At 44.8% G+C, this 26778-nt stretch overlaps 1 protein-coding gene, 1 long non-coding RNA gene and 1 other non-coding gene across 5 annotated transcripts in view; 1 reads left to right on the top strand and 2 right to left on the bottom strand.

The window, feature by feature from the left end:
* Positions 1-24084, top strand: part of Epb41l4a (erythrocyte membrane protein band 4.1 like 4A) — a 208049-nt gene extending 183965 nt beyond the window's left edge. For all 3 annotated transcript variants that reach the window (XM_031365273.1, XM_031365271.1, XM_031365272.1), the window contains exons 19-24: positions 10098-10217; positions 17581-17628; positions 18432-18500; positions 21430-21540; positions 21660-21741; positions 22955-24084. In XM_031365273.1, the coding sequence (XP_031221133.1) occupies positions 10098-10217; positions 17581-17628; positions 18432-18500; positions 21430-21540; positions 21660-21741; positions 22955-23083 (559 nt within the window). In that variant the 3' untranslated portion in view covers positions 23084-24084. The remainder of the gene's footprint in view (positions 1-10097; positions 10218-17580; positions 17629-18431; positions 18501-21429; positions 21541-21659; positions 21742-22954) is intronic.
* Positions 24085-24409: 325 nt separating this feature from the next.
* On the bottom strand, positions 24410-25434 carry LOC116086965. Its single transcript, XR_004117212.1, has 3 exons — positions 25170-25434; positions 24867-24928; positions 24410-24550 (listed from the first exon to the last, which is right to left on the bottom strand). It is a non-coding gene; the product is annotated as an uncharacterized LOC116086965 (long non-coding RNA).
* LOC116087874 lies at positions 24997-25130 on the bottom strand. Its single transcript, XR_004117665.1, has one exon. It is a non-coding gene; the product is annotated as a small nucleolar RNA SNORA13 (small nucleolar RNA).
* Positions 25435-26778: the final 1344 nt, after the last annotated feature.

Genomic DNA, 26778 nt, shown 5'->3' with positions numbered 1-26778 from the left:
AAATAAAAACTAATTAAGTTAAAAAAAAAAAAACAAAAACAGTCAAAGCCGAACAGTGGAATGCCTGAAGCAAGAGCCGGCTTTGTTGCTGTTGTTGGTTTGGTTTGGTTTGGTTTAGTTTGGTTTGGTTTTTTGAGACAGGGTTTCTCTGTGTAGCCCTGGCTATTCTGGAACTTACTCTGTAGACCAGGCTGGCCTCGAACTCAGAAATCCACCTGCCTCTGCCTCCCAAGTGCTGGGATTAAAGGCGTGCGCCACCAGTGCCTGGCATAGAGTTGTTTTTTTTATAGAATAAGCATGTGCCCCTTCGGGTTCAGAACTGATGAGGATGCGGGGGTTCTGTGTTTCTGTGAGGTTCCTTCCATAGCAGAAAGCCCGCCCTCCTTCACTCGGGCATCCTTTATGTATCTTCAGCCCTTTCCACTTCCATTGTTCTTCATGGTGGCTGTCAGACCTCTAGTGAATATGCTACTCTCTTCAGGGCTAAGAGCTCTGGAGGGGGGGAGGGGGAATTTTCACACCATTTCTGTAGTCAGCTAGAAGTTGGTCATAGAAGTTTATCACTTGTTTGTTTTGATGCAGGGTCTCACTGTGTGAGCCTGGCTGTCCTGGAACTCATTATGTTGACCAGGCCAGTTTTGAACTCACAGAGATCTGCCTGCCTCTGCCTCCTAAACACTGGGATTAAAGGCGTGTACCATTGCAAGGGTTGCTTGTTCAAGATCTCAGTGGACAGGATCTGTCTGGTTACATCACTTCCTCTTCATTTCTTCTTATTTTGCTCTGTGTTTTCATTTTTCTCCTTTGTCTTCTTGAAGCTTCCATCCCATCCACCTTCCTTCTGACCTCCCTGAATTATTTCTTTGCGCAAGAGCCCCTGGGTTTTCGACAGGACAATCTAGGATTGGGGTCAGCATCTCGGCTCTGCTGTGGTGATGTTTGGACATCACTTCACCAGCTCAGTGCTTAACATTGTAGGTCTTTAACATAGGGCAGGCAATATCATGCCTGATGGGCTTTGCTGAATATAGGATCAGATGAAAGCGTTGAGATGAGAGCGCTTTGGGGTGCAGAGTCCCAGTCCAGTCCCAGTCTGGGGTCTCTGCATCTCCAGCCATCCTCTCCTTTCTCTCCTCTCTCTCCTCCTCTCTCCTCTTCTTCTTTTCCCCTCTCCCCCTCCTGTTTTCCCCTTTCCCTTTCCCCTCTCTCCCCTCTTCTCTCTCTTCCTCTCCCCTGCCCTCTTCCTCTCCTCCCCCCTTCCTCTCTCCCCTCCTCTTCTCCCTTTCATTTCCTCTCATCTTCCATTCTCACACCTGTCCTAACTTACACGTTTAGTTACATCTCATCAATCATTCTTCCATTTGGAGTTTGAGACAGGACCTCGTTGTGTAGCACAGGATTCCCCTGCTGCGTTGTCGTGAAGACATTGTGTCAGAAACAGACTAACATGTTTGTGCCTTTCCTCGGTGGCAGAATTTATTAAGTAGTAAACAGGCTATGTGGGTTTGTTGGCTTCAGTTTGCCAAGTAACACTGATTTCCTCGGTGGCCTGTTGAGACACACAGGTTCTTCCATTCCAGTCTTTATTCACACGTTACACATCACAGTAAGAACATAGATTTCTGTCTACCTACCTGTGTATATATGTGTGCTGTAGAATTGTTGCAGGAAATATTAAAAATGATCACCCCTCAATCTCTCCTGCCCCGCCAGACCATGTTCCCCTTCTAGTGTTGGTACTGGTCAGCTACAACACTATGTCCCGGTGAGGTCCTGCTAGTCTCTCCCAGCTAGTAAGTTCATCTCACTTACATGCAACGCCCCACACACCCCACAATCACTCATCTAGCACCTAGTTACCATGTAGAAGCATGACTCTTAAGGCTTAACTATCCAATCAGGTTTATATATCAATAAGATCACAATTTACAAGACTCAATTTTTAATATTTCCCACAACATTGAATGGCTAGGTAAAACTGATAGAGATTCAAAATAAAGTGGGGTTTTTGTTTTTTTTTTGTTTGTTTGTTTTTGCTTTCTTTTCTTCCCTAATAGTTTCTGCTTCTTGGGCCTCCTTGAAAGGGCTTGAACTCTGCCACAGCCTTTTAACCCTTTGTGGACATTTCTAGAACCATTTCTAGAATCTTTCCCTCAACCTGATGTCTGCAATAAGTTCTCAGGCCTGGTTTTCTGGATATGATTGTGTTTCTATAGTCCTATATACCTGCTATGTACCTGCTTACCTTCTCAGGGTGGCACGTTTTCTGTCTAAGTCTTAATTTGTGCTTTGTGTGTGAGGTTAAGTGTCCCCAAGGCACAGACTCATCCTGATTCTGCATTTGTGCTCACAATGGAGTCAAAAGCGGCTTGTGAAGTCTCTCCGGTGAAGACACAGCCCCAGAGCACCCTGTGTGACACAATGTGGAACACCTAGGGCAGGGGACCCAGTGTGGAGCACCTAGGACAGGGGACGGTGTGGAGCACCTAGGGCAGGGAACAGTGTGGGAGCACCTAGGGCAGGGGACACAGCGTGGAACACCTAGGGCAGGGACAGTTTGATCCCATCACATTCAGTCTCCTAAGTGCTGGGGTTAGAGGTTGGCACCAGTACACCGGTTGTATACTAGACATTCTCTCCGCACCCTCACCCATAGATTGGTTCTAAGGGGGCTTAGAGCTTGTGTGTACCTCAGATACACAGTTTTTTTGGTGATAATATCTATAGGATTTTGGGTTTTATGTGATGTCTCCCAAGATGTTATGATATATTGGCTATCATATAAATAGTGAAGGATTGGTATTGGAAAATGAAATTTGTATTTCAATTTACTAGTAGGATTAAGAACTAGGTTTTGTTCCTATTTACTTATTTATTTATTTATTTACTTATTTATTTGTAAGATCTCAGTTATCTCAACCTGACCTCACACTTGACTGTAGCCAAGGGTCACCTTGAATTGATTGGTTTGCACATACACACAGAGCGAGAGAGACAGAGATTAAAGGTGTGCACTGCCACTCCTGGTTAGGAAGTACAGGAGCCTCCCCTGTGCTAAGCTAGCACTGGGTCAGCTAAGCTCTCCCCAGCCTGCTCAAGCTTCAGTCAGAGCTTCCTTTGCTGTTCCATTACCAAGAGACAACTGATCTGGTTGCACTTGCCACATGGCGAGCCTTCAGAATGCTGGCCCTGTGCAGCTAATGATCCCTGTGCGCATTAGATTGTATTTGTTTTAATTGGCTAGAGTTTTGAGCCTTGTCCCTGAGATCTGAAGGGTCAGTTAGCAGTTGAGAAGATGAAGGAGATCAGTCATACAGTCAGAGGAACAAGAGAGGATGCTGAGGTGAATCTGACCCAAAGACATTACATATACATATAAAATGAAACTCACCATTATGTAGAATTAGAATGTGCTAATAAAAACCTTAAAACATTAAAAAAAAAAAAAAAAAAAGGCCAGCCAGTCTGCCGCTATAGGCTCGACCCATGTAGGACCACACCCTGAACTTGTCCAAGACACATGCCGAAGGAAGACCCAGGAAGTGGACTGACCAGAATAGAGACTTCCACGCAGCAGCCTGTAACCGCCCTGAGATTGATAAAAATACTCTTTACATGCAAGGAAGAAATCTTCCGAATATCCTGCTTCTGCTCTGGGCATTACAGGGAGCATCTGTGGCTTAAGCTCGTTCCTTAGCTTCGACGTGCTGCTAGGTTTTTAGAGTTTCAGGGTGGGAGATTTGGAGAGGTGAGGGGCACGGGCGAATAGTTCAGTGGTTTTTACCTAAGTGAAAAAGTCGAAGTGAGTCTGCAGCCCATAGGGCGTTAGACTGTGAGGAAGGAGAGAAGCTGGGCGGGCTCAGATGCGGGGACTAGAGAAAACTGGCAACAGGAGACCCATGAATCCTTCTCTATTTTTATTCCGGGAGGTTATGTTTGCATCGCGTAAACAGTACTTATATGTGTGAAGTGTTGTGTGTTCTTGTGAAAAGTAGGGAGCCTGGCTTATAAATGATCCTGCTTTGAGAAGGTTCCGTGCCTGTGGCCTGGTCACTTTACCAATTAGATCTTTGATTCTCAGGTTAAGGTGCCAAGAGTACCTGTCCTTCCTTCCCTGAAGGAGGTTCGTGAAGATTCAGGAGATAATGCCATGTGGAATGTAGAAAGTGCCCTGCATGATCAGGTAGTGTTGAGCTGATGGGAACGTTCGGCTGCCCAATGTTCTCTTCTCAAGACTATGGAGGAAGAGGAAAGTAGAGCTGGTTCCCTTTAACAAAACTGAAGTCAGGGTTTGAAACATGATCCGTTTTGGTGCTAGTGCTCTTGGAGTTTGTTCCTGGCTTTAATGTTGATAAGTCTGTTAGTCTACTGGATGTCTATTAGTATCTGAAGAATAGCTTAAGGTGGTCTTAATGTGTCCCATAAGGGCTTTTTATATTATTTCCTAATATGGGTGACCTGATTTAAAGACAACAAGATACAAATTGTGGTTATGAAGGGGACAGTCCCTAGACAGCTGATGAAGACAGACTACAGTCACCACGCTGCAGATGCAGGGACATCTGATTTCTATTTTACTAGGACATACCAAGACACAGACCTGTGATATGGGTGACGTGGGGCTCCAGAGTGTAATGCCAGTTGACGGAGAATCCGTGGCAATAACAAAGCTTCCACACCAGTGACAAGCCACGGATTACTGAAATAAGGCGAAAAGGATTTTAAAATCATGAAGACGGGAGAGTTTTAAAGCAAAACAGTGCCAGAGGTCTCCCATTGTAGTAGCAGGGGCATGAGGAACATGTAGAAGATGGCAAAAACAAATTTAGGAGCAAATCAGATAAATTTATTGATGGCAAGGGAAGGTTGGAAAAGCAAATGCAGTTTTTGTTTTCTGGCCTTGAGAGAATACATCAACAGATGCCTGGAACCAATAAATTTCCCTAGGGAAGAAAAGCTACTGGCAAAAATAAGAAGCGAAGATTGCTTTAATGTCAGGTGAGGCAAAAAACGAGTGGGACTGATGAGAATACAAGTTCCCAGTCTGTGGGGACCTGGTGATTTCATTTTAGCAGTGGAGTGGTCACACAAAGCAATTGTCTGGGATGTTACCCTGCAGTCAGAGAGGAGGTTTGGCTCAGCGTCTTACTGGTTTGGAGATAAAACACAATAGAAAGACATTGGGTCTTAAAGCTAGAAACGATCTCTGCAGTAATTCTTCACATGAGCAAGCTGAGACCTGAGCGTAAAAGATTAGTGGTTTGCACCGAGTCTCCAGGTTAGATAACGGCTAAGCTGGGAAGAGACAGGACGCAGGAGTGGGCCACATGCATTTACTCCAAAAGATTTCAGGTTCATCATTCAGTGTGGCCTTCATCGCCGTGAATTAGAGGTGAATTAAGAGCCGGTATAAAGGAAGGTCCCATGAAGAACAAAAAGAAAAGAAAATAAAAGAAAAAAAAACAAAAGAAGAGGACTGAGTGGACCCCGGGGGACTTGTGTGAGAATTCGTGTGTAATAGGACAATTTGTGCAGAGCTCTAATTGAGAGAAAAGGAAAGAATAGGAATCGCTGTTATCTTCACTTTGTTATCAAGCGAGGATGCGGCTTTTCATCTTCCCAGCCTTAGCAAACTTAATTAAGTGTCAAGTACAGTAAAAATCTAAATTGCATGGGCAACCTAGGAAAAAGTAGACTCTGAGGGCCTGGCGAGAAGTGAAGAATATACTAGAATTCCCTGCCCTGAAACATCTTTGAAATGGTTCTATTTGAAAACATTCTCCCTCTCTCTCCACCTCTCCCTTCTCCCTCCCCACTCTCTTAGACTCCTTCTCTCCCATACATTACTTTAAAAGCAAAAACTCTGTTTCCCATGCTGTCTGTTGACTCTGCTTTCAGATGGGGAAGTAGACAAAGTGGGTTGAACGTAGATTTAAGGAGAGATCGAGAGATTCAGGCAGGAAATGTGTTGGCTATTGAAGTTCATCTTTTGCATTTGAAGCATTTTGAAAACAACTAGATCTGTAATATAAATGATTATGGATTGCCCGTCCTCCCCTCCCCCCCCCACCCCCGATAATTTCCTGATTGTGATGTTCTTAAAGGTTGTACACCAGTTCGGGGCTTTTAATATTTCTATTCTTCATGATGTAAATCCTTATATCAAAATAACATGTAGCTGGAAGTTAGCACAAACCACTTGGATATTCCACATCTTTAAGTAAACAGGACTTAAGAATCACACCCAGAGGTGGTGCCTGCCTCTATTCTCAGCATCTGGGAGATCGAGGCAAGAGGATCAGTAGTTCAGGCTACATAATGAACCCTGATCTCAAGAAAAGGGAAAAAAGAAAAAAAACTGTAGGAGATAAGTGTTTGTCACACAAAGATTTCCTTTAATCACCAATGATTAAAAAAAAGGGGGTGGGGATCACTAGCCCCTGCCTTTATGGGCCGAGTGCTAGAATATTCTTGCTTCTCCATACTAGGATTTCCTTTTGTTCCCAGGCTGCACCTGTGTCTTCTGGAACAGTTCAGTAATGGAAGAAATGACACTGTCATCCTGTAATGAGGCCTCATTAACCAGGGGCCTTTTGTAAGCATGTAATTTGAGACCTCATTACAGACTGGACCTGGGTGTCCACACCAGCCTTGCTCAGGAACACTGCTTCTCTTGCAACTCTACAACAAGCCTTGCATTTTTAATGCACCTGTTGGAATATTTATGAAGGGACATACCGTAGAGGGCATTTGCCCTCAGAGCGCACGGGTCATGAGGAGGTTATGAAGTAGGAGCGCTTCACTGGCCTTACTTGAGACTTCCCTGTTAGAAAAATAAAAGAATGTGGTATGATCAGAAATTCACTTTGATGTGGTTCTTTTTAGTGGCAAGGTAAAGGAAAACACATGTGTTTATTTTCTTACTACGTAAGTGGCTGGCTTGTAATTCTCCATATGGACCAGGCTGGTCTCAGATTCACAGAAATCTTCCACGTGCCTTTGCCTTCTGAGTTCTAGAATTAAAGGTGTGTGTAGTACCATGCCTGGCTAGTTTTTTTCTTTTCTTTTTTTAATCATCTGAGTGTGATGGCTAATCTTCTGGATTTTACAATCAATGAGGATGTACACACAACACTTGTCTTCCTTCTAAATGCCTGAATTTACAAGAAAGTATGTGCTGGACTAAGCCTGTCTCAGTCTCACTAGGAGAACTAAACTTGACATGACGAAAGATCCTTGCTTCCTAGATAAACATTTTGTAGTGGAATTTAAGCCTGCCCACGAGCTGTCCGGTGATTCTATGCAGAATTTCATGTCTAATTTTAAACCCAGAAATCAAGTGTGAGCTCCTAGGGGAGGGGAGATCTGCTACTGGCCTGGTTCTTCCCCTTTGATGGCATCCGATGAGCTCTGATCCCTCACTCCTGGTAGTGTATCAGGTCTCCTAGCAAGTTGGGTGAGTAGTTTCTGTCCTGTTGGATGTCAAGAATTGTAGGAAGGTGCTGTGATGAGAACTGTGGACATACACATGTGCCCATATATGTGTAAGTGAGTCTATGTTCCTGTATGATATGTGCCAACACATGTGTAAGTAAGCATATGTTCCTGTATGATCTTATCAAATGGAAGGGCTGCTTCCAAAGGATGTTGAGGAAGTCATGTTGCATGCTTTCTCATATTACTAATGTTAGTGTCCATAGCATGTACTTTCAGTTCTAATTTACTCTGCAGTGAGAAGATTGAACAGTGTTCTTCAAGCTGTGCCAACTACCATGGTTAGGTGCCTTCCCATTTCGTAGGCCTTTGTAGTTCCCTGGGATCTCCTTCCCTTATAGCACCAGCTAGGTCCCACCCCAAAGGCCTGCTCAGCAGTTCTGGGTCATAGTTCATGTGGAAATAAACAAACAATGGCAGTATACTTAATCAAAAGAGGCCTAAAACAGTACCACTAAAATCAGCAAAATGACAGCAACTGATATGTCTTTTAATAATAACTCTTTATGTTAACATTCGCAATTCCCCAATAAAGAGACACAAACTAGTAATTAGGATTAGAAATAGGGAGGGCCAGAAAGATGGCTCAGAGGTTAAGAGTACTGTCTGACCTTCCAGAGGTCCTGAGTTCAATTCCCAGCAACCACATGGTGGCTTATAACTATCTATAATGAGATCTGGTGCCCTCTTCTCGTCTGAAGGCATACATGCAGGCAGAATGTTATAGACACAATAAATAAATAAATCTTTAAAAAAAGAAAAGAAGGAAATAAGATCCATGTTTTCATGCCCCTAAGAAAAATACTTGATCATCAATGATATATTAGGGTACAAGGGTGGAAAAAGATATTCCAAACAAATGGAACTAAGAAGCAAGCAGGTATAGCCAACCTAACATCTGATAAGATAGGCTTCAAGACTAATCAGAAGAAAGAAGGAAAGTCCCTTCATATTCATCAGAGGAATAATCCATCAAGAGGTTGTTCCGACCTATACATACACACACCAAACATGAGCGTACCCACCGTTGAAAAGCTAGGTCTAAATCCACAGATTAAGCACAACAGACAATTGTAGATGACTTTGGCACTCTGTTCTCACCAATATACAGGTCAGCAGAACAGAAATTAAACAGAGAAAATTGGAGTTAAATGACATTGTAAATCAAATGGACCTAAGACTTACAGAACAGTCCTTCCAACTCTAGAGAATACAGTCTTCTCAGCACTCATGGGTCTCTCTCCAAACCCAACCACATCCGAGGGGACAGAGCAAGGCTTAATAAAGACAGGAAGAGTGAAGTAACATCCGGCATTCTATCTGACAGACCACAGTGGAATAAGGCTGGGTGTCATCCCCAATAGAAACTGCAGAGTACACACATGCATGAGGACCCTAGAACACACAGCTGAAAAAGATAACTGAGGCAAGGGAGAAATCAAGATGGAAGTTAAAAAGTCTTAGACGAGTGAAGATGAGAATCCAGCATCCGTGGGACGATGTGAGGTAGCCCTGAGGGGACATAAGCAAAACCAGAGAGAACTCAGAGTCATCACTTAATGGTACACTTGAAAGCTGTCTTAGGGTTTTACTGCTGTGAACAGACACCATGACCAAGGCAACTCTTATAAGGACAACATTTCATTGGGGCTGGCTTACAGGTTCAGAAGTTCAGTCCATTATCATCAAGGTGGGAGTACGGCAGCATCCAGGCAGGCATGGTGCAAGAGGAACCAAGAGTTCTACATCTTTATCTGAAGTCTGCTAGGACAATACTGACTTCCAGACAGCTAGGGTGAGGGTCTTAAAGCCCATGCCCATAGTGACACACTTACTCTAATGAGGCCACACCTTCTAATAGTGCCACTCCCTGGGCAGAGCATATATAAACCATCACAAAAGCTTTGGAAAACAGTTACAGACAACACCCAAAAATAGTAAACAGGAAGAGATAAGTAAAGCCATGTCTAGAATTAATGAGTAATGAAAGTACTAGACAATAGACAGGATCAATGAAATGAGGAGTTGGTTCTATGAAAATATTAGCGAAGTTACCAAGTCTTCAGCCAAATTAACCAAAAGACAGAGAAAAAAGATTCAGACGAATAAAATTAGAGATGAAAAGAGGCATTACAACAGATTGAGGACATACAGAAAATAAGGACACGCTTTAAAGTGAGTTACTTTATTTTTACATACTTAGTATGAACATTGTATGTTTATGGGTATATATTTGCAGGTACAACTAAGTAAGGATATATTAATCCAGTTTTACTCTCAAGTCAAGAATGATGGAATCAAGTCGCTGTTCTCTTAAATAGCTGGACAGCGACGTTGGGGGTGATTGGGAAGTTAGGGCTGCCTTCTTTGTGTACCGAAGATTTTGGTTTACTACACTTTCATTTCCATTTATGAGTAAACCTGAACTTTACATTTCTTCATTGTCTCTGAGACAGGCTCTCTGTGTAGCCAGGATGGCCCAGCGTCCTGATTTTCCTACCTCAGCCTGCTAAGTCCTATTCTGGGTGAGCCCGCCATGCCTGCCACACCCGCCTCATGCCCACCTTGGAGGTTAACTTCAGATGCCTGGTTTGTCTTTCCAGAATACGACAGGAGAATGATATGGTTGATTCGGCGCCTCAGTGGGAAGCCGTGTTAAGGAGACAGAAGGAAAAGAACCAAGTGGATCCAAACAACCGGAGGTCCAGACACAGATCTCGCTCGTATGTGGGTTCTTTTTCCACTTTCCTTCAAAATCAGGGAGCTTGCTTGGCAGAGCAGGCGGATGGGTGCTCAGTCTCCTAACAGGTCATTTCAACTGGGAATATACGGTTTTTTTTTTTATTTGCTGTTTTTTTTCTTACACGTGTAACATCCACTAATCATTTTTGAAGGCTTAGAAGTTGGCACTCAGGCAGAGCAAAATGCCTTGGGAACAAGGCCATCAGAACCATGGTTTGTGTTTTGTATTGTTTTTCACCAAATGCGAACATCTAACTAGGTAAATAATGAAGTTTCCTTTGTTCTGAAGCCTGGCTGTTGGTGAAACACCTGCTGCTTTGCCCAATTGGAGTCTACAGAATTCTCTGATGTCTTGTTCCAAATCGAGCCAGACTATCTTGCTGTCAAATTACCATTTGTGAGCAGTAATCATTGAATGATTCATTATACCCCAGCAATGAGATTTGCTTGCCCCTCCTGTTGCTAGGCAATGACATGTGTGAGCGCAATTACCCCATCACGGTGAGATTTCCTGCCCCCCCCCCAGATTAATTTTCTGTGGGCTGACAAGGTGGCGTGCTTGCATGCTCCTATGTGAATGCTCTGTGTGTGTGTGTGTGTGTGTGTGTGTGTATGTGTGCATGTGTGCTTTGGTCTATACATCAAGAGTTAGGCCACCCAGGCCTGCTCCACTTGCCAAGCAGTGAGCTGAGACGAACTTGGAAAGGTTAGCCCCAAAGCCTTTCGAGATCCTGAGTGGTCAGCTGTAACCGTGTGATGTTCCTTATTCCTGGAAAGAGAGAGAACGTGTGAGAGAACATTGTCTCAACAGGGAGAGGATGGATGTGGGAGGTTGAAGCCACAGCCAGCTGGGTAGCTGTGAGGGAGCCAGGCAGAAGAAAGCTGAGAATGCACCGTTCGGTTGACAGGCCAGGAGAGGATGCTGGGGGCTAGGCACAGATCCTGTGAGCCCTGTGTTTGAAGGGATACGCCTCATTCATAGATACTTCGATTTTGATTAGATTTTTTTTCTAAAGATGGGGTCCTATGGGGCTGGTGAGGTGGCTCGATGTTAAGAGCACTTGTTGCCCTTGCCGAAGACTCAGTTCTGTTCCCAGCACCCACGTGATAGCTCACAGTCAGCTATAACTCTAGTGTCAGGGATCCTACACCCTTTTCTGACCTCCTTTGACATCAGACATACATGTAGTACCCAGACATGCCTGCTGGTAGAACATTCACATGAAATAAATCTAAAACAAATGAACAAACATAAACCAGGGTCTTACTGACCCTGACTGGCCTACAACACACTACAGAGGCTAGGCTGGCCTTGACCTCCTAGAGCTCTGCCTGCCTTTGACTCCCAAGTGTTGGGATTAAAGGCATATACCACCACACCTGTGTAGAACTTCTTTGTTGTTGTTGTTGCTATTGTTGTTGTTGGGAAAGCATTTCAAGTAGCCCGGGGGCTGGGCTTAGGCCTTAAGCTTAACTTTATCCCCTTCCTCCCCTCCTCCCTTCTTTTCTTTTCTTTTGAGATAGGGTTTTACACTGTAGCCCTAGATGACCTGGCCTGGGATATGCTCTGGAGACCAGACTGGCCTGGAACTCATGGAGATCCCCCTGCTTCTACCTTCTGAGTTTGGGGATTAAAGATCTTTTATTCTTTATATTACCTTCTGCCTAAGGCCTTGAGAATTTCTGATCCTTCTGTCTGTACCTCCCCAAAGTAAGGATTAAAATCAGGCATTTTCAGGTCTGATTTTTTTTGTTTTGTTTTTGTTTTTGATTTTGCTTTTATTTTTAATGTGGTATTATGAATTTTCAGTTTTTTTAAATAACAAAGTTATACCATATGATTTTGGGTATGTTCTGCTTCATTTTTGGAGTTAATATAAAACCAGCATTATTATATTTTGTATAATGCTTCATTGAAATTGTTGCCTTGGTTAGGGCCTGGGCTGAGTGTTTACAAGTTCCCTTTCTTCCTTTCTTCCTTTCTTTCTTTCTTCCTTTCTTTCTTTCTTTGTCTTTCTCTTCAGACACACCAGAAGAGGGCATCAGATCCCATTACAGATGGTTGTGAGCCACCATGTGGTGGCTGGAATTGAACTCAGGACCTCTGGAAGAACAGTCAGCGTTCTTAACCACTGGGCTATCTCTCCAGCCCACAAGTTCTCTTTCTTATTCAAGCAGTTGTAACAAAGACTCATACAGATTTGCAAACCAGCAAGGGAATTTTATTCTAAACAGGCCAGTGTCAAGAGTGGCACTGGGCCACACACGGGAAGGTGCCCAAGGGCCCCAGGTACTCAAGAGTCTGGGCCCCCTCTCTCTGGGGTCTAAAGGAAAGGGGGAGTTTGGTTAGTCGGGCTGTGTTTTGTATGGTTCTCTATTTTGATTGGCTGACGTGAGTTAGTAGACCTTTGCACTTTGCACACATCCTTTCCCGCAATGCATCTGACTTTAATCATCTACATATCCAACCACACAGAGCATTCTCTCTGCTCGTTCACGTAGAGGACTAGGTTTGTCTTGTCCTGCATGCACCCTAAACTAGTTCAAGCTGAACTGGCCATGGACTCACAAACCTGGATATAACTATAGTATGACTGAAAAGAATCTGAGTTTAATGGTTGTTAATGGGGATAAGAAAGTCATTTCATTGTTCAGAGTGCAGTGCGCATGCAGGTTGTGGGGTGCGCCATTCAGAAGTATGTATGTCTGCATAGTACATATGTGTTTAGAGTGTCAGGCTCCAAGGATGTATGTATATGTATATGTTTATATATCCCAAACCAGGTGCTATCTCAGGTTGATAAACTATTCCCACCACTTACCTACCTCAAGACTGTCTCTGCCTAGATTTTTGTTTGAGAAAAGTTTTGTATTACAAACTCCATTTCTCTTTTTCATCATCATCATCATCATCATCATCATCATCATCATCATCATCATCATCATCATCATCATCATCATCATCATCATCATCATCACTGTTTGTATGTGTCTCTGTGTGTGTGTGTGTGTGTGTGTGTGTGTGTGTGCTACCTCCAGCAAGCGTTAACTTGAACATGACTGGGTCTTAGCTATTCAGTGTTATGAAGCTCAGAATTACCTGGCATATTTTTCACTTCCGTTTCTATGGCGTTTGTGTTTGCTGCCGTGATGCAGACGTAAAAAGGTTCAGGCTGTCTGAACCTGTTGTGCAGAAGGACTCCTCGCCTCTGCCCTTCAAACAATGGTTTGTGTGTGTGAGTGGGCTCCATCGCCCCCTGGTGGCCAGGGTGGGCTACTGCGTTTACTCACTCACTGATTACAAGCATTGAGGCTGCCGAGGAAGTGCTGGGCCAGATGAAACATAAAAGTCCAGCGTAGATGAATGTTCAAGGAAGTCTCAGGATGCTACCGAGCAGACTTCCACAGCTGAGTTGCCGGCCTTCGTGTTCCTCATTAGGATGGGAAAGGAGGAAGAGGGATGAGCCATTTCCTTAATTCACTTTTTCAGACCTTTCGGGAATATCAGAAGAAACACCTAGAGTTTGTTCAGTGCTCTCCCTTCTCTGAGTAAATATCAGTTTTGTATTTACTTACCTTCAACTTTAAACTCCCTTTTAGAGATGCAGTTAGAGTAAAGATGGTAAAACCACACAAGCTGGCCACCACCGTATTTGTTACTTGGGGTGAATACTGTCTATTATGTACTGTTACATAGGTTCTTTTGAGACTGTGTCACTCAGACTGGCCTCGAGCTTGGGATTCTCCTCCCCAGCTGCCCAGGTGCTTGGATTGCAAGCTAATGGGTACAAACTAATGTCTCTGGCTGATTGAAAGCTGAGTCATTGCATAAGTATAGATAGGGATGCTTTTGAAAAATACTGGACCACTGCTGGGAGCTTGATCGTATTTGTTATATTTTATATCTACCTGACAACTGAGGGACTTCCTTTGAAGAGTTTAAATAAAGTATCTGCGTAAGTCTTTTTTTTTTTTCTTTTTTCTTTTAATACAGAGTCTTATGTAGCCCAGGCTAGCCTGGAACTCAACATGTAGCTGGGGATGGACTTGCTCTCCTGTGCCCTCATGTGCCGCCATACCTGTTTTTTTTTTTTGTGGGCTGGAATAGAACCCAGGACTTTGTGCACGCTAAACTAAGCAAGCCCTCCCAACCGAGCTACAGAAATATCGCTATTGAAATTTCACAGTGTTCTAAACTCGCAAAACTGTCCTGAGCTGTAATAATGCAAAATTTACATGTGCACACGTAAACATAAAGTAATATAGCCACCATTAAGGTAGCTTGTGCTGTATTTCCTAAATCACAGGTGGTGTAACAGAAGAGACTATCTTTTTTCCCAGCTTCGGAACTCTTCCATGCCCCTGAGCTCTTTGAGACTAGTGGAGTTGTTAGAACTCGGGTTTATGCTAAGTTTTCAGGGACAGAATGACTGGCATTTGAATGGAATCTCAGGACTTATTAACATGTGAAAAGGTTAACTGATCCCTCCTCCCCCCATAAGCTTCTGGTTAAAAGTACAAACAGAAAGGCAAAAAGAAGAAACGAAAGTTACCTGGAGCTCCAGTCTAGAAAACTGTGCTGTGCTGCGGGTTTGTCGTTTGGTGTGTCTGGCATGCCACACTGCAGATCTAATGCAGGGTGTTGCGTGTGTTGGCCTGCTGTCGCTTTATCATTGAGCTACATTCCTACTACAAGCGTGCACACATATTTTGTTTTCAAAACTCATTGTTCTCTTCCTCATGGCTTGGCATGGCGACCTTGCGTGTTCCTTGTGAATTGTTTTTCTGCCTCCTCATCTGTTGTAAACACGTTAAGCTTCAAACCTCAGATGACACCAGTCTTCATCTGTCCTCTTACTGCCTGGGACCCAGGTCTCATCTCACTTTCTTTTAGTATCCGGTCCCTGCCTGCTGTCAGCGTTGTTTCTGGGGTCACACCCTGGATCATTACCATAACTTGTCCACTCACTTCTACCACCTAATTTCAGCTACTTTCAGATTCGTAGTTTCCAGGTAGGGGTAACTTTGTCTTTTCTGGGGCACTTAGCAAATGTCTGGAGTCATTTAACAGTTTTAATTACATTTATTTATTTGTGTGTGTTAGCGGGTCAGGTGGGAACTATGTGCTGTGTCATGTGTGTGGAGGCCAGGGAATAGTCCTTGGGGGGTTCCCACCATGTGAGTCACAGGGATGGGACTCAGGTTGTCAGACTTGGTGACAAGTGTCTTTACCTGTGGAGTCATCTCACGGGCTCCCCAGAGTCATTCTTTTCTTCAACATTAAGGAAGCTACTGGCTTCTAGTGGGTAGATGTTGGGGTGTCACTGACCTAATCTTTTTTGTTTATTTATTTATTTTTATGTTTGTTTTTAGAGACAGGGTTTCTTTGTATAGCCCTGGGCTGTCCTGGAACTCACTCTGTAGACCAGGCTGGCTTCGAACTCAGAAATCCGCCTGCCTCTGCCTCTGCCTGGGATTAAAGGTGTGCGCCACCACTGCTCGGACACTGACCTAATCTTACAATGCACGGGGAAGCTCCCAAAGAGTTAGTGTTCAAAATATCAGCAGTGCGGAGAGTTCAAAACCTTCTGTAACATGAAGACGGCTAATCCACCTTTCCAGTGTCCCTGAGAGAACAGATTGTCGGCAGCACAGCAGCACCACTGCCTCCACATGTGTGACAGACTGTTGGGTGGCATCCTCTGAGAACGGCATGCTGACCCAGCATGCTTAGCGAGTGGAAGAATAGCTTAGTACTCTGAAATCTTTGCACCTTCTTAGTTATCATTTCAGGGTTTGGCATACTGCCCAGGAGATCAGAGTGCAGGAAAGGCAGGTTTTGTTCAGGAGACCTTTCAGACTGTGTGTATGATCTTTAGAGCATAGAATTTTATATGACAAAAATCAGTATTCAGCAGCGTTCTTGGTCAGACATCAGTGCTTTGACTCCTATCTCTTACCGTAGTCCATTCCTTTTCCTTCGATCTAAAGAGAAGATTTGGGTTGTCCTCTCACCCAGTCCACACACACAAAGCAAAAGCAACTTAGTCTGTTCTGTAGCTAAATAAATGGCTTATTGTAGTCTGTGAATTCAGAAAGCCCAGCCAGAATGCACAGGGTGGGGAGCACGGGAGGCGAGGGGTGGGGAGAATGGAAACATTGACAAGATTGTATGCTGAAAGTGATACTGAACTTCGGCATAAAATTCCACAGGGTGGGGTGATCTGTGGCTTAATTCTTGGCCTTCTTATGGGTATGGCTTAGGACCCTTTGGGGGCCTCCTACTAGATCTCTCTCCTCCTGAAGGGATGGTGCAACAACTGAAATAGGTTTACTATTCCTTGCTACAATGGGGGTTCACAGTTAACCAGATGAATGGTATGAACATAAATAATGACTTCAGGTTTCTTGTTCTAGGACATTGGACATAATGCTATCTATCATTTCTGGCCTTTGGAGAAAGCATGTGGAAGCCACAGATGGGCTCTGTCCTTTGTGGTCTACATTTTGGTGCAGGATTGCAGCTTGAGATGTCACATGAAAGGGGGACATTATTGTACCACTTGCCATCCCCTCATGGCTGTTGCTTGTACTAGGTCATAGCAGATTGTGTTGAGAGTCTCATGGTGGGCAACAGAAAGGAATTCTCTTCTGCTTAAAGATAGCAGGCAGTTGGTGAAAGAGCTCAGCAGGTTAGGGGTACCTACTGCCTCGCCTAGGAACCGAGTCCTCGGGACCAGCGTGGCGAATCGAGAGAGCTAAGCGCTGCAGTGTCCTGAGTGCACAGTGGTATGCACACGTGTGCACACATAAATAAATGCGACGAAAACACAGATAGCAAACTCAGGAACAAGAGCCCCTAAATCACTGCCTCTTGTCCAGTCACTGCCAGAGGGTTTTCACGTATGTTCCCAAATGTCTGAGCTCTCTCTCTCTCTCTTTCTTTTTCCTATGTAGTTTTTGCTTGTGACGTGTAGGGTCTTGCTGTGTAGCACCAGTTGGCCAGGCTGGGTTCAAACCTGTGGTGAGACCCCCACCTCTGCCTCTCAAGTGCTGAGACTGTTGTGGGTCTGTCACCAAGCCTGGCTTCCAGGCTCTTTCATAAACGAAGCCCTGGTGAAGTCTCATTTTTATTTATGTACATTTATGTGATTCTTTTCAGTCTCAATAGCCAATAATAAATTAACCTTCTGCCTTTTTGCTGATAATTATAACGGCTCTCGCTGCTCATGTTTCCTGTCAGCAGCTTGGTAGTAAGTGAGACCTCCCAAAACTATTGCAGGTAACTCAAGGTTTGTGAACGATATATATTGTAGGGGTGAATTTTGTCTCATTTATTTACAGAAGAAGCCCTGATATCCAAGCAAAAGAAGAACTGTGGAAGCACATTCAGTGAGTACTGGGACTCCCTGATAGGTACAATTTTAGAATACACATGTACACATGAGTGTTTTGCTTGTATGCATGTATATGCACCATGTGCATGCCTGGTGGTGCTGGATCCCCTGGAACTGGAGTTATAGATGATTGTGAGACACCGTGTAGGTACTGAACTGGGCCTTCTACAAGAGCAACAAGTGCTTTTAATCGGTGAGCCATATGGCCAGCATGATATGTGCAGTTTTCAATTGGCCACAAGATAAATCAGTGCTAATACTGCAAGGGGCCTTGGTGTGGCGCCCCGGCAGGTGCCTTGCTCTGGTGACCCGGCAGGTATCACACTCATTTTGTATCATTTGATGCTGGCATCGGGGTTGGGTGCCATACATCATCAGTTGTCTTCAGGCAGACCCATGCCTCTTGTCCGAGGTCACTTAGTTTGCCTGTAAATGCACCTCAGCTAGGCCAGTGGTTTACAAAGGGATGCAAAGGGAAGCAAATCCATATCGAAAAGAAAGGCACTGCCACAGGGTGAGAAGCTTATCAGTGCAGGCAGTGGGGCCCCTGAAGAGAGTGGACCTAGGAAGGAAGGAAAGAGGCCAAGGGCCACAGGAAAGAGTTTCTTCCGTTTTCCCTGAACACATTCTAGTTCTCTCAGCTTTGTGCACGTCACACGTGCATACTATTTTTAATAAGCCCGTGTTTTGAGACAAGGCCAGAAAAGGAAAGCTTGCCAGTTGGGAAAGGGTTAGTATGTGTGCACGCCCGACAGCTTTTCTTCTTTGACTTTAACCTCATTGCTTGTTCTTTCCTAGGAAGGAGCTTGTGGACCCGTCCGGATTGTCAGAAGAGCAGTTGAAAGAGATCCCATACACTAAAGTAGAGTGGGTACAGCTTTCAAAGTCCTCACCTAGTTTTATTAGTGTGAAAGTAAATTACTTTCTTTTCTAATGCTATAACACCCTACCCATAAAAAAGAAGTGTTTAATTTGGTTTACAGTTTCAGAGCATTAGAGTCCAGGATGGTAGAGCAAAGGTAACAGGAACAACTGACGCTCCTTCTGACCCAGTGTAGAAAGAAGAGAGGGCACACTGGGATGCCTCCGCCAGTGACACACCTCCTCCAACAAGGCCACACCCCCTAATCTTATCCAAACAGTTCCGGGGACTGGGTACTAAGGAGTCAAACATGAGCGTTTGGGGGCCATTCCTAATTCACACCACCACAGGCGGGAACAGTTCATTCTTATACTGTGGTCCATACTGTGTTTCCATCTGTATATTAACTAGAGATTAATGTAAGGAATGAGGTAGAAAAGGTGTATAGAACTATTTTTTTTTTTTCCGTGTGGTGGCTCAGGTTTCTAATCCTTGAACTTGGGAGACAGAGGCAGGGGGATTGACACAAGTTCAAAGTCAGCTTGGTTTCTTGTGAGTTCCAGGCCAGCCTGAGCCAAAGAGTGAGAGACCCTGTTTCAAACATCATGAAACTGTTCTTGCTCTGTATGTCTTGCCTCTCAGCTCTTCTTTTCTGCTTGTCTATATGTAAGAAGTTACAATGATGAATGATGTCCATTAAAAAAAAAAAAACATTTTTGGCTGAGGTACTCATGGATAACAGAGTCAGTTTTGTCTATCATTTTAACACCGAGAGAATTATATTTACTGCAAAACTGTCATACGAGCTGAAGTCACTTCCCATCTACGGTGGCTTGGACATGATTGTCCCATGGGAAGGAAGGCACTGTTAGGAGGTGTGGCCTTGTTGGAGTAGGTGTGGCCTAGTTGGAGGTGTGTCACTGTGGGGGTGGGCTTTGAAGCTCCTATGCTCAAGCTATGTCCAGTGTAGAAGAGTCTTTTCCTGGCTGCCTTTAAATCAAGATGTAGAACTCTCGGCTCCTCCAGCACCCTGTCTGCCTGCACACTGCCGTGCTTCCTGCCATGATGATAATGGACTGGACCTCTGAAACTGTAAGCCAGCTCTTAATTAGAGCTGCCTTTATATGAGTTTATAGGCCAGGCTGTGGTGGCGCATGCCTTTAATCTCAACACTTTGGAGGCAGAGGCAGGTGGATTTCTGAGTTTGAGACCAGCCTGGTCTACAGAGTGAGTTCCAGGACAGCCAGGGCTACACAGAGAAACCCTGTCTCAAAAAACCAAAAAAAAAAAAAAAAAAAAAAAAAAAAAAAAAAAAAAAAAAAAAAAAAAAGAGTTTATAAATGTTGCCATTATAAATGTTTGCCTTCAAAAGAGTTGCCTTGGTCATGGTGTCTCTTTACAGCAATTATACCCTAAGACACCATCATAGGACCACACTGAGCTGAACAGGCTTTGTGAATGCTTAGCAGCAATCTCCAGGCTCCAGCTCCAGCTCCAACTGTTGAGCATGTATCTGCTATGTTGTGCCTTGTAATGGGTCAAGGGAAAACTGGCCTGGATTGTGTAGACTGAAGTAGCCTAGAAACTGAATGCTGTCCCGGCTCTTCCTCCAGACTCTGAGATCACAGCTGTGCTCTACCTAGCTTGGTTTAACCACTAAAACGTAAACACATCTGAGAATTCTCTTGGATTATCTCCAGGACTATGGGAGGAGCACACTTTACTACTTCCCCTATAACCTAGTTTTTCCCATCCAGAAAAAATGGCAGGCCCAGCTTTCCCAGCCTCTTCCCACACTGCTTGTGGGAATCAGTTCTCTCCGTCCATCATGCTGGTCTCTCTGGGACTCACACTCAGGTCAGGCTTGGCGGCAGGCTCACACAGCCCTCTTGCCATTGTTCTTTTTTTAGTCAAGGATTGAATTTTTTTTTTTTTTTAAGTTAAGTGCTTAAGAGAATTAATAGAGTGTGGCATTCTAAGATGTGTTCACACTGTGAACTCGTCAGTCAGGAAGGCACACATTGTCTACCACCTGATCTTTATGTGTGTGCCAAGAACATTGAAGAATTAAACAGTTTCCCAGTGTGGATGGCGTCAGCTAGAACTGACCCTATCTCACAGCTTGTTTGCACTGGAGACATTTCCTAATATATTGTTGAAGAGAACTCAACTGAATTCTCACAAGTATTTAACTCTTAGTGGTTAAGGCAGGCGCACCTATGTTCTCTGAGTCTGGAGGCAGAGGCGGCAGAGCCTTCAGGCTTTAGGGCTACTTGGGTCTACATAGTCCAGGCCAGGACCACACCATGAGACCCTGTCTCCAAACAACAGCAATGGTAATTGTGGTCACACACACTCACTCACACACACATACACTCACACATACATACACAAACAGGCACACACTCGAGTACTTACACATGCATGCATACACTCACACTCGAACACATGCACACTCCCACACATACTATGAAGAGCTCCATTTGCATGTGTAAACAGGAGAGCATTTTTCTTTTGTAAAATACTGTGAAAGCAGTCTAAACTACTGCTTTCAGAGGTCATAAAAATTAAGCTCTTAAAAACAAAACAAAAACCCCAGAACAAAAACAACTGCCCCCCCAAAAAAACAAAACAAAACAAAACAAACAAACCCACTCCTGTCTGAGCTAGGTGCAGAGGAGCATGCTTTTAATTCAGTGTGAGGGATGTGAAGGCTGTGGATCAAGAGTTTAAGTGTCGTCTTCAGTCTGAAGCCAGCCTGGACTTCACGAGACCCTGACGAAAAATAAAAAGCCACCTGCAAAATAAACATGAGAGTCAAGTAAAAGCAGTCCGCAAGTTCTGCTTAGAGTTTAGTATTCAGGAAACACTGCACATCATCATGCTGTTTTGACCTCTGTGTTTGTATCCTCGCTTTGTCCGGTCTCCTCGCAGGACTCAGGGTGACCCCGTCCGCATCAGGCATTCGCATTCCCCGCGGAGCTACAGGCAGTACCGCAGATCCCAGTGTTCAGACGGAGAGCGATCCGTTCTTTCGGAAGTGAAGTGAGTGATCAATCCTGTAGCTCCACACTGCACAGTCCGCAGAGCTCCCTGCGCCGGCGGAGCTTAGGATCTGAGTTCTGTCTTCTTCCTAAACTCTGACCCCTTTTTCTCTTTGGCAGCTCAAAGACGGATCTTGTCCCCCCGCTCCCAGTCACGCGTTCCTTAGATGCTCAGGGGTCTGGAGGCTCTACAGTTCATCAGGTCAGTAAAGGTTCCGGGCGTCCTACTGATGACCCTTTTTATTGATCGTGCATGTGGATGATGCATGAGCATGGTCTGTGTGATCTGAGAACTGTTTTTCAGGTTCTGGGATTTGAACTCAGGTAGTGAGGACCGAACTACAAGTCTTTTGCCCACTGAGCCATCTTGCCAGCCCAACAGATGACTTTTTTTTTTTTTTTTTTTTTGAGACAGGGTTTCTCTGTGTAGTCCTGGCTGTCCTGGAACTCACTCTATAGACCAGGCTGGCCTCGAACTCAGAAATCCGCCTGCCTCTGCCTCCCAAGTGCTGGGATAAAAGGCATGTGCCACCACCGCCCGGCAGATGACATTTTTTAAAAAGTTAAATTTTTTTTTTTTAGTGAGGTAGTCTTACTGTGTAAGCCTGTCTGGCCTGGAACCCCCTTTGTAGTTGATCAGGCTGGTCCTGAACTCACAGAATCTGCTTCCCTCTGCCTCTGCCTCCCGCGTGCTGGGGTCAAAGGCGTGCATCGCAGGTAAGTAGCCTATGAGAATCTTGGGAAGCATCCTGTGCTCACAGGAATCCCTTTGGACACAATAGTGAGTCTTTATTCTCAGGTTTGTTTATATGTATGATGCCATAGCAACTCCAGGCATCCCTAGGAGGCCCAGGCAGCTGCTGTGAGGCCCTGTGGGTGGTGTTCTTGGTGTTTCCATCTGACAAGTCCCAACTCCGGGGACTCCAGGGTATGGAGTGTGCAGGTCAGGTAGGCAGTTGACCTCTCTTGCCCTGGTGGCAATGACATGTCCCAGACGACAGAGAAATCCATGCTATCACACTACACGTGAACCGTTTCATGGCGTGCCTCCCTGGAAGAGAACCAGGGGAGGCTTTTAAGCCTCCTCTTCCATCTTTAGAAGAAAAAGCCTTGTTAAGTAAAGAGATGCTTGTGCCCAATTTTTATGAAAACTGATGGGTACCCAATTGTCAGATCCAAATTAAGCACATTTGGGTTTGCAGTTAACTAGAGGGAACTTTCACACAGTATTAGTTTTCTCTACAGTTTACAACATGCAGTGTCATAAATGAATAAATTTAGGGTGGCCACACTATGTAGCTCAGGCCGGATTTGCTTTCTGGGATAACAAGTGTGTCCCTCTAAGCCTAGCTTCTGTTATTTTTAAGTACTTGCTTCGGTTATTTTCTTATGACGTATGATTTTTTTTTTTCTAGAGAAGAAATGGGTCTAAAGACAGCCTGATTGAAGAAAAATCTCAGCTATCTACAATCAACGTGGCTGGAAAACATACAGCAAAAACAATAAAAACCATCCAGGCTGCTCGCCTCAAGGCAGAGACTTGACCGACAGGGTGAGGGGTGTAGGGTGGGAATGGAAATGTGTACCGCTGGTACTTTTGAAACTGTGAATTTAGATAATTATCCATGTATCCGATTTATGTATGGCATTCTTGTGCTGTGGGTCTTTGGAAGGACAACCTTATAATCTCACTGGATCCCACAACCTTTCCTGAAATTCTGACCATCCAACTCAGTGTTTCTCATCTCTCCACCCAGCCAAGACCAGAGGCTTCTGATGAGACCCTGGACTCCTGGCCCGCATCACACTGTAGTGATTTTTAGTCCCACAAAACTGTTTGTAATATTGTTATTTTGTGACATTAAGTCCCAATGGTTATTTACAAATAATGTAAAAAGCTGTTAAGTGTTGATTTGAATTTAAGTGTCCTTGTGTTTTCTGAGGAAAAAAAGCCCAGGTGGGCTTTGTCCTTGACCCTACATACCTGCCCACTCATGTTCCCAAGTTTTGTTGGACTTTTATCTGTGTGTGATGGCTTTTGAGACAGGAACAGTATTCAGAAAGAACCCTCTGTATTGTGCCATCAGCTATGACCCATCTTTTCCTGTAGCAGTCTTTGGCGTCCCTGAAACTCTGCTCTTGTTACTAAGCCTTTGCTTTTAAGACAGGGTCTCAGAGACTGGCTTCTTAGAGCTATTGTCTGTTTTATTACTGCCCAGTAATTCAACTTTATCCCACAAATGCCTCCAGCTATTTGAGGATTCAATTGGGGGTAGACTGCTCAGTGATACAGTGATTGCCAAACTCTACCCCCAACTCCTTAAGAACTGTGGCCTTTGCTCTCCCCCACCTCAAAACTAAAACCAAATCCAAGGATTCCTGCCCAGGCAGTCAATGTTTTCATTCTTCTGCTGTAATTCTAGGCTGCCTCTACATCCCTACATCCTTTGCAGCTCACCTCATCGTGGAAACCTCTCATCAGCCCATCTGTGTGGAACTGCCCTGCTCCATCTCCCTATCTTGCTTTAATAAAATCTAAGCCTTAGTGGTCTGGTCTCTTTATTGAACTCTTCAAACCCTCCCCGCTTCTGCACTTGCTCATTTTCCTCCTTGCTCTGCAGTGCACCTACCCCGGACTCTCAGGTTTCCCTGGCTGGTTCAGATCTTGGATTCATCTCACACAGGAAGCTTTCCACTTGTGATACTCTATTCTAATGTTCCGGACAGTTATGCCCATAAATCCCCAATGTACTAGCTGCCCCTTACTATTAAGCAAAAGGATATGTCAATCTAAGCTGAACTCTAGCTATCAGTTTAGCTGTAACAGATGAACCCACAGTAAGCCTGCCACCCATAACACAACATACAGGTTTCAGAACAGCATGTCCAAGCATTTATTCATAGCCTTGTTACAAATGTGCATTCATCTATGTTGAGTTTTGCCACGCTTTCTAGGAAATTTAAATCACTCATGTTTCTGAAGATCAAATTTCCAAATCATCAAGGCCACCCTAAAAGAAAAGATAAAAACATTTTAAGTGCCCGTCTCAAAAAAGTTATCTGGTAACAAGTCCCCACCGAAGCCTTTAGTGGGTAAGACTACCCAATCTTTGACTTAGAGGGCAGTTTTTCTAGCTAATACACATCCAAACAGGTTTTCAAAGATACCAATGTACATTTACTACCTCCGCTGAATACTACGTACTCAGGAAAAAAACATTCATAAAAGTTAGTCAGTGGTTTGTAAAGGCTGTCTCTTAGTAAATCGGCGTTAACTTGAACCCAAAAAAACCCACAGTGATTCGACATGATTTGTAGTCATCCTACCTTAAGCTACTTTGTGCTCCCGCGTGTCGTTCAGGAAGTATCCGTCAGCTTCAGACACCCAGCTGCCAAACAAGTAAGAACCAGTTAAAGTATATTCCCGGCGTGGGCAGCAAGTTCACTTACATAGCTAGACTGTTACTTACGCAGCGCCTGCACCCAAGGTACCAAACTCCAGGGTAAGGACAGGCCGCCAAGCATTTTATTTATGCCTTTTTTGACACCACGTTCACTAGTGACCAAAAGTGAACGGGCAACACAAAGGCTACAGAAACAGGGCGTCAGGCAGCGGGCAATCACTCCTACCTTGTGAGCATGTCCGCTTCACTCCCGCCCAGTTCTGTGCCTGGGCGCACGGCGAAGACTACATGGTAAACGGCGCTCGGCTCCCACACCGACCCGCTTCACGCGGGGTCCAGCGGGCCGGAGTCCGCGCCATCTTCCCACCTTCCTGCCGAGAAGGGAGCGCAGGCCAACGGCTGCTGCGGACACCCTAAATCCCACGCCACAACCAGCCCGCAAGCCCCAGCCATCAGGAGCAAAACGCTGCGCGCCGCGCGAAGGCAGGGAAAGGACGCGCCCCGTTCCCACAATGCTTTTCTGCGACCGGAAGAGCCCACTGTCCGCGGGAGGAGCTGGGGCGGGGCGCGGACTGTACCACGGCCGCCGCGCTCTCTCCTGCCCCCGTGTGGCCGGAGGGAGAAGTGCATCGCGGGAGGCTGCGGCGCCGCTTTCCTAGAAAGAGGGCGCATGCCTGGTCCCTTTGCTTTTTGTAGGACTGGTCCTGCCCTGCACTCCACCCGAGGGAGGCGAAAAGGATATAAGGAGATTTTTGTCAAGTGTGCTTCCAGCTACGCCTCCTTCCTGGGCCCAGAGCATTTTGGTCAGTGGGGAGACCCGGGCGTAGAGCTGAAGGAGCTCAGACCCCAGAGCTGGGGGAGGCTAGAAGGTTCTCCTGCGGATAAGGGGCGGTGAGGGTCGAAAATTCAAAAAGCAAAACCAAGACCAGTATCTAGGACATACATGCTCCAGGTTCTATCTGAAATGTCCGGGAATGGGGATGTGAATGATTTCTCTTGCAGTCTATAGTTGGACAAGGGATAAACAAAAAACAAACGGCTTTAAGAGCCAGGGAGAGTGGAGTGTGATGCTGCACGCCTGTACTGCCAAGCAGTTGATGAGAAAGATCAGGAGTTCAGGTTCATCCTGGACTACTTGGTGATTTAGAGGCCAGTCTGGGCTACATAAATCCCGGTCTCAAAACAAAATCCACATACCACCACCCAACCAGAGAAGCTGGGTTGTGGAGGAAGAGGCCTTTAATCTCAGCATTTGGGAGGAAGAGGCAGTAAGATCTCTGAGTTCTAGGTCAGCCAGGCTTATACTGAGTCCCAGGCCAACCAGGATCATATAAGTGGCACCTAGGGCTATATAAGTGAGACCTTGGCTGGAAACAAAACAAAACAAAAACAAAACAACCAGTATTGTTCAATAGAAGCACAGTGAGGATTACAGTAGTAATTTTAAATTCTCAAATTACCAAAATGCAACATTACAAAACATGAAAACTTAATTTAAATAATAACCCAACATCTGTAAAATAAGCAGCCCAAAGTTTTAATAAGGTGCCTTGATCTTTTAAAATTATTTCAAAATCTTAAAAGACCATAAATCATAAAATAATACCAAAAAAAATCAGCAAATTCCAGTTTTGAAAAGAAACATTTTATGTGTCTTCTAGCTGATGGTGCAAATTTTAGGAAGGTTGGTGGTGAACTTTATAAGATCGGGGAGCACTAGGCTGTGGTCAGTGTGAGTGGAGTGGATGGGGGTGCACGGGGGTCACGTCAGTGTGAGTGGAGTGGATCGGGGTGCACGGGGGGCACGTCAGTGTGAGTGGAGTGGATCGGGGTGC

This window comes from Mastomys coucha, unplaced genomic scaffold, assembly GCF_008632895.1.
Source record: "Mastomys coucha isolate ucsf_1 unplaced genomic scaffold, UCSF_Mcou_1 pScaffold13, whole genome shotgun sequence".
Lineage (NCBI taxonomy): Eukaryota > Metazoa > Chordata > Mammalia > Rodentia > Muridae > Mastomys > Mastomys coucha.
This window is presented reverse-complemented; position numbering and strand designations above follow the sequence as displayed.